Consider the following 14,731-nt stretch of genomic DNA (forward strand, 5'->3'; position numbering starts at 1 on the left):
TACGGCTGTGAAAGGGTTGGCGGTTGCTTTGGCACGATGTGTGTGCCTGTGAACATATTTCCTCTTTGTACAACTTGTTCGAGGTCTACAGTGGTAACTACAAATATATACAGTGATTTTTCATATCATCATATGTTATTATTATTGTCTATTAAGGGTAAAAAAAAATCCTACTAGAATTAATGATTGATCTTCTATGACCGTAATGGTTAACACAGATGGTCCATTTAGATGTGGGCCTACTGAACTGGGTTATTGTGTGGAAACAAGTGTACGACCTTCACCTGAACGCCAACAATGTTCACCTCCCACTACTGATAATGAATTCCTTGACTTTGGCTGAATTTAACCTGGTGTTTACAAGCTACAGCCCAGAGTGTCTCGGGGAGAAATATCAAACCTCTGGGATTGAACGCGTTTACTTGTAGTCCCTCTATCGGAGACCTTCAGTATCTCCAAGGAGTCAATGTGTATTCACAGTATTTCAACACATTATTACAGTATTTCTGCAGATTGCCTTTGGATGAGTGCATTGTATTGTTAGCTTGCACACATAAAGGAATGTCAATGTAAATAAAATGATGTGAAATTGAGCTGATTATTGTTATTTTTTGTTTTCTGTTCTTGTATGAACTTGTTAGGAACAGGACGAACCTCAGATGTGATTTTTATGTGTTGAGAAATGTGTTGTGTAATCACTGCCAGCGTGCTGGATTTGTCATGGTCCATTTTCAAAGAGCCTTAGCCTCCATATTTGTTTGCCATGCAAAATTCTCTTTCTCCATCTGTGGAATGGGCATCGGTTTCAGAGATTTGGATTCTTATTTGAATGTTTCCATGTACCTTTCCATTGAGAACCTCCAGTAAAGGAGAAAATCCACCTACAGCCTTCGGTGAACCTGTTGAAATTACCTGGTGAAAATGCAGGACTTCACTTACGAATACCAATCCCTTTACTGAGCCATGCATTTTGAAAAAGACTGATGACTATGTCTTTACCATACTTTTTTTCCATTTGTTTCCACCATGTCTCGCTTATTCGTGTATACACAGATATACAGCCCTGCATTATTAGTTCTATAAAATACGCGTGGTGTAATACCGCTCCCTAGTGTCCAAATATGCGAATGGTTTCCAGATTACAATTGTTCTAGTCGTCAAAGTAATAAATAAATAAAGTAATTGGCGGTATTATAAAATGTACCATGTGACTGATGTTATTAGAACATTGTTGAAATATAACGACAACAGCAGGATTGTACTGTTGAAGCTGGTCAAGTTGAAAGTCATTTTATGTACAGAATGTGTCAGAATGTTTATGTGTCAGAATCACAAGATCAACATATGGGTTCTTTATGTGAAATATGTTTAGAGTTTAGAGGGTAAATTCTCCTGTGGTTGAATTGTTGCAAGGATCCTCAATTTCAGAGGTCACCGACCAAATAGACTGGGAAACAACGTCTCAATTTTAAATAGGCTTTTTTTTCTAAATCACAAACGATGTTAGTCATCAGTCAGTCATCTTCTATCCCGCTTTATCCTTAAAAGGGTTGCGCTGGGCTGGAGTCAATCCCAGCTGGCATGGGACGAGGGACGGGGTGCACCCTCAATCGCAGGGCTGACCTGGAGACAGATTATCATTCACTCATTCATAAAGGTGCTGGGCAGGTTTTAACCCAGGACCTTCTGGCTGTGAGGCGCCGGTGCTGACCCACACACCACCATACCGCCATATACAATGTTCCTTTCTAAAATGCAGTGGAGTGGAAGATAGAAATACTCAAATGGTGTAAAATACCTCAACGTACACAAGACTAAAAGAAATCACTTTCCAATAGTACTTGTGAAGGACAACATTTTAACTTTGTTGTTGATGATTTTTATAAACTTACAAGATGTTTCATATCAAGGCTTTTAAAGTAAAAGTATACTGTTATTGTACTATTAAAATGACTATGTTTATATAGTTGTATGCACTTACTTGTGAGGTCAAGCAACAACCACTAGGTAGCATTACAGAGCTCCCAATCACCCAATCGCTGCTTTTCGATTATCCAGGTTTACAGCTAACAAGCTTCTAGCTTCACTCATGCAAGTCCAGCATTTCAAACTATTTCGTCCTTTTAGTCTAAATTGTATCATGCATCGGCCTTCTAATGACTTGTTTCTAACTGCATTAGAAGAAAAGGTCCACAAGAACAGAGTGTCACTGCTCATCTAACAACAGATCCCAATTTAAGACTGCAGTCTTAATTTCATTGCGGGACACATAACAGTCAAGAAGCCGAGGGGTCTTTCAAAGTCATCCAAAGATCTCACCCAATCAGATCTCTGTGTGTTGGATACCTTCTGCCCAGCTAAGGGAGGGGGCGGGCGGGCGGAGGGGGGGGTATTTGTATGACAGAGCTGAACGGGGGCTCCTCTCTAAAGACGCCGGGCAACAGGCTGCTGCAGCTGCTGAGGCCGCTGAAGTTTTCGTTCACAGAGAGAAGTGAGAGGTCGCGACAACCACCCCGACCCCTTTTCTTGCACCCTTTGTAAAAAAAAAGTGTTCTGCATAAGTTTCAGAACATTTTTTTTGTTGAGAACCCGATGTCTCTAACTTTATTCCTCGACTCACCCTGAGGTTCCAACTGAAGCGAGCGGAACCCACAGGACTTGGGCGGCCCGTCGGATCTGAAATGGGCAGCAGATTGGTGTGGCTGTCCCTGTTCCTCTCGGTGCCCCTTTGCGCCGGGCGAGACGCGGGCACCGGGGCCGCGGAGGAGGACATCCCGGAGGGGGCATCCACCCTGGCGTTCGTCTTCGATGTCACGGGCTCCATGTACGACGACCTGGTCCAGGTCATCGAGGGCGCGTCAAAGATTTTGGAAACTTCCCTCAGCAGACCGAAGAAGACTCTGTATAACTTCGCCCTGGTGCCCTTCCACGATCCAGGTATCTGTTTACACGCGTGACACGTTTCCTTCTTTTTTATTTATTTATTCAAAACGTTCACACGTTTGGGGATTATTTAGAGTTTACCTCTCCACCGTGGCGACACGCGCACACAGAAAAGTGAGAAATGTGATAGTTTGCTCACAATCCGCCCTAAATGCTCCTCACACCTCCAGAGGAGGGACGCGCACAGATGTTCGGCCTGGCGGTCACTATCATTAGCATTCCGCCCCGGGTTGGTGTGTGGCTCTATGTTTGCGATGCAGCGCAATGGTTAAGATCACCCCTGGGTGCTCTGTCCTGCAGGCGACAGGTAACATCGCCTGCACAGTATGTCAACTCAGCAGGCACGTGAATTTTAGTGCACATATATGCTAACATTTACGGTATTAAATATGAAACCGAAATTGAATTGAATTTAATCAAAAGTTATTATTATTATCTAGTTAATTAATTTTGCTGTACAAATATTTCATTAATACAGAGAGATGTCTTTTCTCTGAGAAGTTCCAAATGATGGGTGTTAAATAATCAGCGATGGTAGCGTTAAACGAATCACATGGGGGGTGATGTTATGATGTGATGTTAAAGCTACTGGAGACCACACAGAGTGACTTACATTAGCTATATCTCTCTTTAAGTAAAGTTCATCTTTTCCATCAAACCCAAGTTACTGAAGTTTGAGAGTTTGGGGAATGGAGAGACTTTGTGTCCCTGTAATTACTATTTTCTGAGAGGGAGCAGAGGTAAATTACTCGCTTACAAAAGCACCATCAAAGGCCGTGGTGATGTCATGCTGTGTGCTGATATGGAGGTGAGACGTGTTCGACATCCAAAGTATGCTCCATCGACAGCAAAAACTAAGGGTACATGCTTGATTTTGTCTGCGTAGATAAACCTTCTAAAGGTCAACAAAGACAATCAATCAAAGTATGTGTGCACTCAATAGTGTCCTTTTAAGCATTTGAGTACGACTAACAACTGCAGAGAGAAAGTAAGAGATGAATCGACGGAGGTGATCTGCGCGGTGAAAAAATAGATTCCTTTCCCAGATGTTTGCTCTCATCTGCTACATTTGAGCGTGTCACAGATTCTCATGGAGAGCAATTCCTCGTGGATTCTGTGCCTAGAATAATAATCATATTCAAGAAATATGCACAGCATACACAAGTATAAATGCTGAATTCATGATTGTTTGCTTGGGAGAGAGGGGGCCAGTTTCAATCATTAGCAGATGAAAAGAGAGCTGCAGCGTATTTCTGACAAAGCAACAGTTTTCAAAGAATCTTGGGGTTTATGCAAAAGCCCACTTTTCATAGCAGACGCTGCAGTTACTGTCACCGGTCATACGTTAATGTCCCAGACCCCTGAAATGATCCGTTTTGTTTACATAAGAACTTGTGTTTTGTTTCATTCCGACATGGATCCATTTTCTCTGCTTTCCATCCGACCCGGTGCGATAACGCGCTCCCTCCTGTTTGATTTGGCTCCGTTTAAATCAGAGGCCGGAGCTCCCCCTTTTATTTATACTGCAATCCGACACGGTAAACACGAGAGAGTGTGTTTGTGTATCGGAGTCTCTCTCTCTCGGCCTGTGTGAGTGTGTATGTGTGCTTGTGTGTGAAGCGAGAGTGTCAAGAGGATGCCTGGGTTTTGGGGTCAGGCTCGTGTGGGAAGATCAGTCAGGAAGCCCCCCCCCCCCTCTTCCATCCTGCTGGGGGAGAAATGAAGAAAGCAAGACGCTACTTCACAAGTCACTTTACAACGGCGCAGCTGTTGTTGCATTTTTCGCGCTGCAGTTTTAAATCGCTTCAATGAAACAGAGGTACGTTTCAAAAACAACATTCACTTCATCAGAATCCACTGTGAAACGTTGGGCACTGTTGAAATAGCGGCGGTGAACATGAACACTTATCTTCTGCGGCTACAGTCCAGAGAACCATGACTAATCTTCCATTGAGGCGCCTGGACTCACACGCTTGTGGTCCGTGAGTCCTCTGGAGGTACTTGAAGTACTTCATGACTCTGCTGACGTCCGCACACACATGCTCGTCCTTGTAAACACTACCTTGCTGTGAGAGGGTCTGCTTGTGTGTGTCCCGCTTGTGTGTTTAATTAGCTTGAGCTTGAGATGGGTCAGGGCCTTAGGGCCTTGGGTCAGAGACACTTTTTTGTTGTTGTGTAGCTGTGCACTCCGGCATTGAGGATTTAAAATGAATGAATGACAGTTTTGACTTGATGATTTAATTGGAGGGTGTTTGCATCTAGATCAGAAGCGGCACATATTTCGGCATCCATTTTCCATAATGGTTAACATGGAAGTCCTCCAATTTTAAATGTCACAGACAAGTCGACATGGACAGGACGCAAATTTACCGGCAAAACATTGTCAGATGAAGCCCCGCAATATCGGAAAGGCTTAAGGGGGGAGAGGGTTTCATTTGAAGCATACTGACTATTTAAAGGTCTGCACTCACTGCACAGGATGTCAAACAGAGAAAGGTCGTTGAGACGTAGCTGGTTTCGCGGAGTTGATGGGTCTGCCCGGCCAGTTAGGAGGAGATGGCCCAAAGCTCTGGGTGTGGAATGATGAGAGGAGATGACGGGACGGCTTTGACCTCCTCTGCATGATCAAAGGCACCTATCTCAGAGCCCCCTTTGTTGGTGGTTGGTCTCTTTTTCCCTTTGTTTCCCTCTTTCCTGAGCAGCATTCTTTTTTGTCTGGAGCGCCCCGCCTGCGTGAGATTACAAGGAACTTGCGGTTAGTTGGACGGAGTCAATAACGATGCTATTAGGCAGGAATGCCAAAAGCAAGAGGTGGAGGTTTTTGGAGAAGAAGAGGAGGAGAGGAGTGTGGCATTCTACAATGTGTGTTTAATGTCACGACTCTATTGAACGTTGTAAACGGCGCTTAGAGGTTATTTCTCTTTCCTTTGGCTCTTCACAAATGTTCTCATACGACCGTTTGTTTTTCAAACTCGGTTGTATGCTGAGTTCCGTCCTGAGGGTTTCTGAGCCCTGGTCGTGACCTTCAGGGCACTTTGACATCACCGTCTGGGCTCTCATTAATATCCTCTTGACGTTTTGTTCCTCAGTTTGTGTTCCAGCGGTAAAAAAGGAGAGAAACAGAAGAAAAAAAACGTGGAAACTAGATGACGAAAAGTAGTTTTGGTGAAGACATTTTTGCTTCATGGCTAGAAGGAAGTTGTAACTTATGTAACAAAACTAAATATTCATTCATCCCCCATCCTCAGGATTTTAGTTAACGATGAAGTATTGATCTAGTCAAAACTTCTGAATCAAACTTTATTTCAGACTAAGCCGATTTAAAAATAAAAAATACATACAAAACAAAAAAAAACAGCACAGTCCTAAGGCCTATTAATGCCTTCCAACGAGACATTTGTCCCAATGTCTCCACAGCTGGGACTGGTAGCATGTAGCATTAAGCCTTATGATTGCTGAAACCAAAATGATTTCATTGTAAGAGTCATTAAGCCGGCAAATATATTCATTCATAAGATTTATTATGACAGTTTGAAAGTATTGGTGAGCCAGGTTCAATGTTTGGGCAATAAGAAGTCTGATGCCAATGTGCGAGTTTACATCCCGATTACTTATGAACTTGAATGAGTATGTATGAATCTGTATTTCTTCTGTACACCTTGTGACCAAACATACTGTATACTGATGAAAAAACACAGACCTCCTTTTTTCAGTGTTCTCTCTGCAATCCTTAGAAAAGAAACAAAAAACAAACAAACTAGTATGACTATTTAAATTCAAAGAACAGTGGATTGAATCATTTAATATTACCTAAGTTAACCACTAATACTCTTCAGCACTGAGGTTGACTTTTCACATACCTAATAGTATAATTTACGTGATTCAATTTGATCTAAAAAACTTCACTGTTACTCTACGTGTCTAAGATGTGTTTTCCCTTTTCTGGGACGCACGTGTTTACCTGACCTACCCTTAACTCCTACCATGTGTCCATAGCATAAGCAACCAGTCACTCCAAGTTCATTTATCAAGGAGAGCTAAACACCCGAGGCAAGTACGGTGTTTTTGATAATAGCTGCCACTGCTTGCCTTTTGTTGGGGAGCACCTTTGGAATGCTGCTCTACAGTTTGGTTTGTCCACGGTTCTGTAGAGGCTCAAGGAGGCTTGAGTCACATAACACGTTAAATCTAGTTTCAAACAACATGACCTGGTTTCAGGTCCTGAACTATTCTGAACTAAGTCACTGCCCAGTTTCCAGCTGCTGTTTGCCAGCTATACCGACTGCAGACACATGTATACTGTTATATATGTTATATATTAGTATTTTCCAGTAAGCATTTCCTGTGCTTTATCACTCATAATAATAAGCAACAACCTCAGCACTTTTACCTTGGGTCCTTTAACAAGGGCTTCCCTCAGATCCGTGGTTTTGTAGATAATTTAGGCTCAACAGATGTCTAGATATTACAATTAAGGTTCCATTTCCTAGGAACTTTTGAATGCATGGCCATTTGATTTTATGTCGTACTTTCAAGGTCTGGATAATTTATTTGTAACACTTAAGATTTATGTCCATTAAATTCTGGTGCCAGAATATAACATTCCCATGGTTTGTATTGCATGACCTCATTTACTGTCTGAGCTGTTTTTGTACAGTTGAACCATGTGTAAGGTTTCAGCAGCCTGGTAGAGTCACATTTACAATCAAACCATTAATGCTTCGAGTGACATAGTTCTTTCCATAGAATCAGACAGAGTTTATCAGTTATTCTGCCTGCAGGCATCAATTTGAGTTGGATGATCATTCAACACATGTCATGTACATTGTGAAATCAGGAAATCAGGATAGCAGAAGTACAGCCCCACTAATTAAAAAAGAATAATGTAACATGTTTTAATTCTGAATAAATTGAACAAAGGGACACTGATGAATGCATTTATATAACAGGTGATCAAATGAAAATGTACTCATTGACTCCTTTTGACATAAACAGATAAATTGTCTCCTGTAGTGTCCCTCAGTGTCATAGAGCTATTTAATGTGAACTTTTTCTTTTGTTTTTAGTGTTTTGATGAACAGACAAACTCACTGTAAGCTACACAGCTCTGCAGGGCAGTTACGTGCTAGCTCGTGAACATAATGAAGTATTTAGAACTTACGAGCTGGATATTTCCCCTCAGCAGTTAGTTGAGACTATAAAAGAGGTCAAAGTAGTGTGAATATTGGACTAATATAGGTTACTGCTCTATGTGTAAATAGGGAAGTGTTTGCCAACACGTTCACCAATTCATGTTACATTAATTTAATTCTGTACTCTGGACCAGCTTTAGTATACTGAAAAAGACCAATTAAGCCATGAACAATCTTGTTAAGGTTTAATGATCCTATTAATTCCAAGTTTACAGCCATATATGAGCGAGACATTTTCAGTGAAAACATGAGATAAATCAGTGTTTCTCCTCCCATCATACGTACCTATTATAGCAGGATTGGTAACACTTCATTTCTGGGGAAAGGTAATCAAATTAAAAAGCCAGGGCTTTGGCCTGTATTTGATGGAGACCATCCATCGATACACAAATAAGTTGTGTGTATTTGCAGCCCGTGCAGGTTTTTGCCTTTTCAATAAGAGGCATTTACAACCTAAAGCCTTTGTAAGCCTCAGCTTTGTCTTTTTCATCCTCCTCACTGGCACTTAATATGTTTAGAATTGGGATTTAAGAGAAAATTACGTCCGAATGTGTATGAGGAAAGTTGGAATTGCTGAGCTGAGGTTTAATAACACACCTCCGACAACATTAATCATAAGACCTGAATCAATGAGTCAATGTCACTGGCAAGAGATCATGTCAGACATGGCGAACTGATTGGAGTGTTGTGCTATAACCTTGTCAGGAATGTCAGTAACACAGCACTGTTTTTCAAATATTCGAAATGATTAAAAAAAAACAATATTCAATCATTCAGAAAATGAAAAGGAAATGAAAGTGAACTAATGTGCTAATGCAGTGATTCCCAAACATTTTCTGTCACTATACGATGATACAGGAACATTGAAGGCCCCCGACCTGGAAATAGGTCGGACCTTCTTTGAATTAATTGTATTATTAAATATAAACTCTATAAAATATTCGTTTTTACCTCACTTTTCCACTTCACTTTGTTGATTTGTGTTTTTTTTTACAAAGTGACTGACGTGTTTTCCAAATCATTTTAGAAAAACTAGAGGTGCTTGTTGACATTAGCAAAGTGGTGGTTCTCATAGCTTTTATAAATATCACGTAGCAAAAATTGCACACATATCGCAGGTTTTTACAGATAAGATGGCGTTGACAATAACTATTCCCTCACGCTATTTTAGGTTAACACGTCTGTCGGGGCTTTTAAAAGGATAATGGAGGTTTACATTTGTGTTCAGGCCAAAACTATACGGTTACAGGAGAATACAGTTTTACAACTTTAGTTTAAGAGCATCTCTTAACAGTTAACATTTAATATTTGACTTCTCACACAATATCATGTTGCCTGTACAACCAAAATACAATCCTATTTGTCCTTTCCCGTAAAGTGGACAGTGACAAGGAAGATATGAGACAGCAAGTATACGCCCAAATAAATGTATCCAGTACAAACCCCGGCCAGGAGCTTTTTCCATTTGCATTTGCAAGGTCGCCGGGTTTATTTTGTTGCATGAATGGTCACACCACAGAACCACACATCCCCATAAACAACAATCAGAAATTTACACTCGGTCACTACTGGCCCGAAAAGAGGGCTGCATCCCCTTCTGTGTTCTGTCTCCAGTTCTCAGGTCAGATGGAGGACCGGTGGAGGTTTCAGAGCTGTTATCTGTCTCTGAAACACGCTGTGCATCAGGCTGTGTATCTGGGGCGGATTACATACTGTGTGGTTTTTGCATCAGTTTCTCAATATGTGTTTATGTGTGAAAGGCTGTGTGTGATCATTTGAACTCACAAGTGCCATTATTAGAGATCTGTGTTTTTTTTATGGTACATCGTCCCAAGACTGATCCAATTGGATCGAGTTAAGTGGAAGAACGGAGGCAGCGCCGCGGTCAGCTGCCTGGTGGTCCTGCATTCTCTCGTCGTCGTGGGAAGAGGTTTCCATCACAGTTTCAGTTTGTGGCGGTTTGAAATCAAGTCTGTCGTCAGCTCGGTCGCCGCAGCTCAATAATTCAATGGCAGGAAGGAAATGCGGAGACACATAGGGGCTGTAATAGAGAATATGACTTTATATTGACAGTGATGAGAACATCGGCAGTCTTTGATGCATTGCGGAGAATATGAACGACTAATGGTTGGATGCTGTAAGCAAACATTTGAATGCCTCATTTGATGAATTCTTCTCAAACGTCATACTGCCAGGAAGGGAAAGAATAACAAAATATGAGTTTGGCTCAAGGTGAATAAAGAACATATTTTTGATAAAACACCACTACAGGTGAGGTTGTTTTTCAGAAGTGACCACATAGATGTGAACAACGGAAATAACCACTGCATTTAAAATAAATTACATTTCCCCATGAGATGGACAATAACCACCTTCTCTCCTAGGTAATAGGTAATACATATGAACTCGGTTAAAAGCATGATCTAATTTTTCACAGGGCTGCAATTTCCTGTTTGGGAAATTCTTTCAGGCTGATTTCAACATTGTGTCTGAGTAAAGCTTGCCAGTTTAGCAGCGTGGTGTTGGAGTTGGCTCACAGCCAGGCGGAGCAGCGAGGCGAAGCTGTGCTCCTTGCGGAAGAAGAGCTGCCACTTTTCTAAGCTGGTCTAAGGCAGAAGCAAAGCCGGGTCTGGGTCCGTTTCTATGCGTACATTTTCCCCAGGTTCACATGTGAATTATGCCTCATAGCTTACAGTCAGGGTGACAGGTTGCAGGTTTTTACGCTGCGTCGGCAGTATGACAGACACCAATGTGTCATCACAGCCTCGGTTGCTGTGAAGTGCTGTAACAGTTACATGTTGTGGAACCTGTCTGATTTTGTTTTGGGTGGGAATGCATGCAATACATGTCTTTGCCTACAAATCAGTTTCACTTACATTATATGCTCTTAATAAACATCTTATGTTATACAGGATCTGTTACCTGCAACTGTAACCTGGAAATGTTGTATAGGAAACGTGTTGCCTAAATAGGAATCAATAACAAGTCCTGTTTGTTACTGGTGGTACTGATGAACAGGAGGTGCAGTTTGAGGTTTCCTTTGGAAGCTGTTGGTCTGCATGTTTTTAGATCTTTGTGATTAAGCATTTATAAACCAGAGAAATTGTGAGTTAGGAACATTCTGGTATTTGCCTTCAGGAGTGAAAAAACAGTGAACGCGTTCTCTGTCACTGCTTCATACACTATACATCACAGATGCACGAGCAGGACTCATGCCTCTTTCGATTTCCTGTATTTACTGTAGCAGCTAATGAAGCTCTTCTGTCGTACGTATCACTCAACCCAAAATATTGAATTGATTTGGTTGAAAGACGTGGAATTCCTTCACCCCATTGATTTCCAGCAAATTACTTTTAAGACCATATGTCAGCGGACGTAAAACTAAGTCTGCGTGTTATTTACAGATGCTTGCTTTTACAGCTGGCATTACTGATGAATGCTGTAAGACTATAAAGATGGATTCAATTGTCAGATCGTTTAGGACATTTTTAATTATATTTGTGGCAACAGGTGCTGCAGATAATTTCCTCTCTTTTGTTGTTATTCCTTGTCTGACTTTAGAGCATTCTTTCACAATGACTACATGTTCTTAGCAATAAGTGGCACACTTATCCTTGTTGTCATCACAAAACAAAGCACTGAGATTTCCCTTGTGTGTAGTCATGTCTGCTATCACATGTCATAAAGCCATTGGTAGTTAACACTGTTTATAGGTCATGAGTATCAGCTATGGTTTTCCACATTTCTGCTGCAAAGACTATGGCAAGTATCACTATAAACGAAACAGTCGTTCATGGGAACTTCTCCCATAGGGAAGAACAAGTCAGCTTTTCCATCTCTGAGAAGTTTGGCCGAAGATCCATGTTCCGTTCCGAGCAGCCAGACACATTTCCATGTTAGTTTAAAAAAATGTCTCTCATCGTTGCAAAAGTCTCTTCACTCTCCACCGTAAGGATTCACAGGAATGCCAAAATCTGTGTAATTTGGAAAAAGGCTCTTTGCGTGTTTGTGTATGTTATAGAAATTGAAAGAGCATGTTGAGTTCTCTCAAGATTAGATGAAAGTTCACGCTTGTTGCAAAGAAAAGGAAATGGCTTTCATTGCAACTCAACAACCTTAAATGTTTTACTTTCTGAAAGAAAACACTTGAGACAGAAGCAGAATAAAAAGGTTCTCAATGACAATTAAGTTTAAGGAGTTATGGCACTCCACTATATTGAGGCCATGACACACATTCAAGCCTGCTGTAAAACAGTTCAAACTCTATCCAATTTCTAAAAGTCAAGGATCTTTTGAAATTGGCCTCTCTTCAACAAGGGAAACCTTGTTGCTTGCATGTGCAGAACTGCAGTGTGTGTGTGTGTGTGTGTGTGTGTGTGTGCCTTTGCAGCCCCTCATCAGGCTCTTCCCCAGCACAGCTGCAGTGGCTAAAGTCACACAGTTTGACTCAAAAAGAGGCTTAGCAGCTCATTAACGCAAAGAACAAAGTAAGCTGAGAAACCGCAGTGACTACAAACACTGGCAGAGGTACAGGGCACAGGCCATGTCGTCCTTATCTCGAGGTTCTGCTATACTTTCATGCTACAGTGAAAGACGCCCAATTTAGCCCAATCGTGAACAGACATTGACTCAAAAACATTCCAATAACTCAATGAAATTGTATCTTGTCTGCAAACAATGAAGCATCAATAACAAAAGTAATGGCAGAGAGAATTCTTAATTATTATTATTAATAATAATGTATTAGTATTTGGTCATAATAATTCTGGTAAACCAAATGCTTCAGTTATTGATCTGATGCAAACTTCAGCCTGTCGCCCTATTATCACAGGGGCTTATTTTATCTGTCTCTTTGCAGAGATTGGACCTGTAACAATCACAACAGACCCCAAGAAGTTCCAGTATGAGCTGAGAGAGCTGTACGTTCAGGTAGGTTCAGACATCTCATTCATCAAACCAAGGAACGCAGCATCAGGTCATCTGGCCTCAATAACAATGATTTATTTTTTCAATTACTGTAACAAGCTGTAGTGTGTTTTCATCCTTCATATAAAAGGTTAGCTATGGGTTCTAAAGCTCATGGCTTAGGTCATGTTCTGGCTTTACTGTTGTAAATTTAAAAAAGAAACTTCTTTATTGCATGTTTATTTGACTTGCTGCACCATTACAAACAAAATGCCAAAGCTAGAAAGCTAAATAGATTTCTGCCAAATTCGAATCTAGAAAGGAAGTTGTGCAGATGAAAGTTGAGCAGAAACCCCGCTGTGTACTACTTAAAAAATAAGAAAAACTGTAAAGCTGGTACTCTTCATGTCTATGTATGACAGACAGAGAACATTAGCATTCAGAGGTCAGTTCTTTGAAGAATGAGATTTTGGCAAGTGTATTTGCATCCTTGGCTTGTGCCCCAGTTAATCTGCTGTTTGAGCAAGTTGTATGTAGAATGGAAGCGATCCAGTTTCCTCGCACTTATTGTTTTATTCCTGAGTTTGTGTTTCTTCCTCCCCTCTTCACCTGCAAAACCCTGAAGAGATTTTCTAGAAATGTAAATCTTTAAAGGTGAAGATGTAAGGAAACCCTTTACATTTTTCAGGCACAAGAACAAAGTGCACTGCAACGTAGTCAGTCTTGTTGGAGGTAGCCTGGGAATGAGGGGGGGGGGGGGGGGGGTTCCAAGGTGAGATTTTGGGGTTTGGGAGAGACAGAGGATTCCTGTCTCTTCACCTCCCCCCTTTGCTAACAATCATGGTTCACTCCACTCCAGATGTTATTCATGCGCTGATGCATATAACCTGGCTGTTGAACCCCTCTGACAGACATAAATGTATTGGTTGGAATGCTGCAGAGGACGTTTTTGACCCTACCAACGAGACAGACAGACAGACAGTGGATGAGAAAGACACATTTAACAGTCCCAGTCACACATACCATCACCTATTTTCTTTTAACTGTGTTGTTTGCAGCTGCTAGTAATTGTTTGACAAGATTTTTTTTTTTTACAGGCCTTTAACTATTTAAAGCGGCTTATCTTCAAAAGCTACAAAGTTCATGGATGTGGTGTATCTGCCAATTCAATGAAACGTATTTACACAGCGTGTCTTTGATATCAGGACTTCGATCGACTCGGTAGACGGATGTCAGTCACAGAGGGGGTCGTGGACTTAATCAATGAGCTCACTGGCGGCGGCGGCACCAAAGTGCTGGATGTCAAACTGGAAACAGACAAAACGCAGCGCTCCACTTAAGTACACAACGGGAGGGCGAGTCAAAGAGACACCGGTGCACACAACCGGGAAGGCAGCTGCAATCAGCACACTTGGAAGACATGAGGAGGACAGGAAGTCAAGACACCTGAAACAAGACAGAGACATGGTGATTGTCAAAGTGAAACAGGAAACAGTGAAAACTGAGGTAAATAATATTAGTATTAAGTGTCCTTGGACGAGCTCAGGAACAGCATCAGATTATGTACATTATTGTACAGCAACAACAGTAGTAGCACGACAGCTACAATGGTGAATAAAATGTGGCTAATGATGGTAATAATAGTAGTGGATATAACAGAATGGTACCGCGGGGCATTCAGTGTTTTTAGA

At 41.4% G+C, this 14,731-nt stretch overlaps 1 protein-coding gene across 2 annotated transcripts in view; it reads left to right on the forward strand.

Moving 5' to 3' along the window:
• The first annotated feature begins 2,423 nt into the window (after positions 1-2,423).
• Positions 2,424-14,731, forward strand: part of hmcn1 (hemicentin 1) — a 64,755-nt gene continuing 52,447 nt past the window's right edge. Inside the window, exons 1-3 of one of the 2 annotated variants that reach the window (XM_040183962.2) lie at positions 2,424-2,491; positions 2,627-2,937; positions 12,994-13,064. In XM_040183962.2, the coding sequence (XP_040039896.2) occupies positions 2,682-2,937; positions 12,994-13,064 (327 nt within the window). In that variant the 5' untranslated portion in view covers positions 2,424-2,491; positions 2,627-2,681. Of the gene's footprint in view, positions 2,492-2,545; positions 2,938-12,993; positions 13,065-14,731 lie in introns of those variants that run through there. The other variant, XM_040183963.2, reaches the window with a different exon arrangement.

The sequence above is a fragment of the Gasterosteus aculeatus genome, chromosome 8, assembly GCF_964276395.1.
Source record: "Gasterosteus aculeatus chromosome 8, fGasAcu3.hap1.1, whole genome shotgun sequence".
Lineage (NCBI taxonomy): Eukaryota > Metazoa > Chordata > Actinopteri > Perciformes > Gasterosteidae > Gasterosteus > Gasterosteus aculeatus.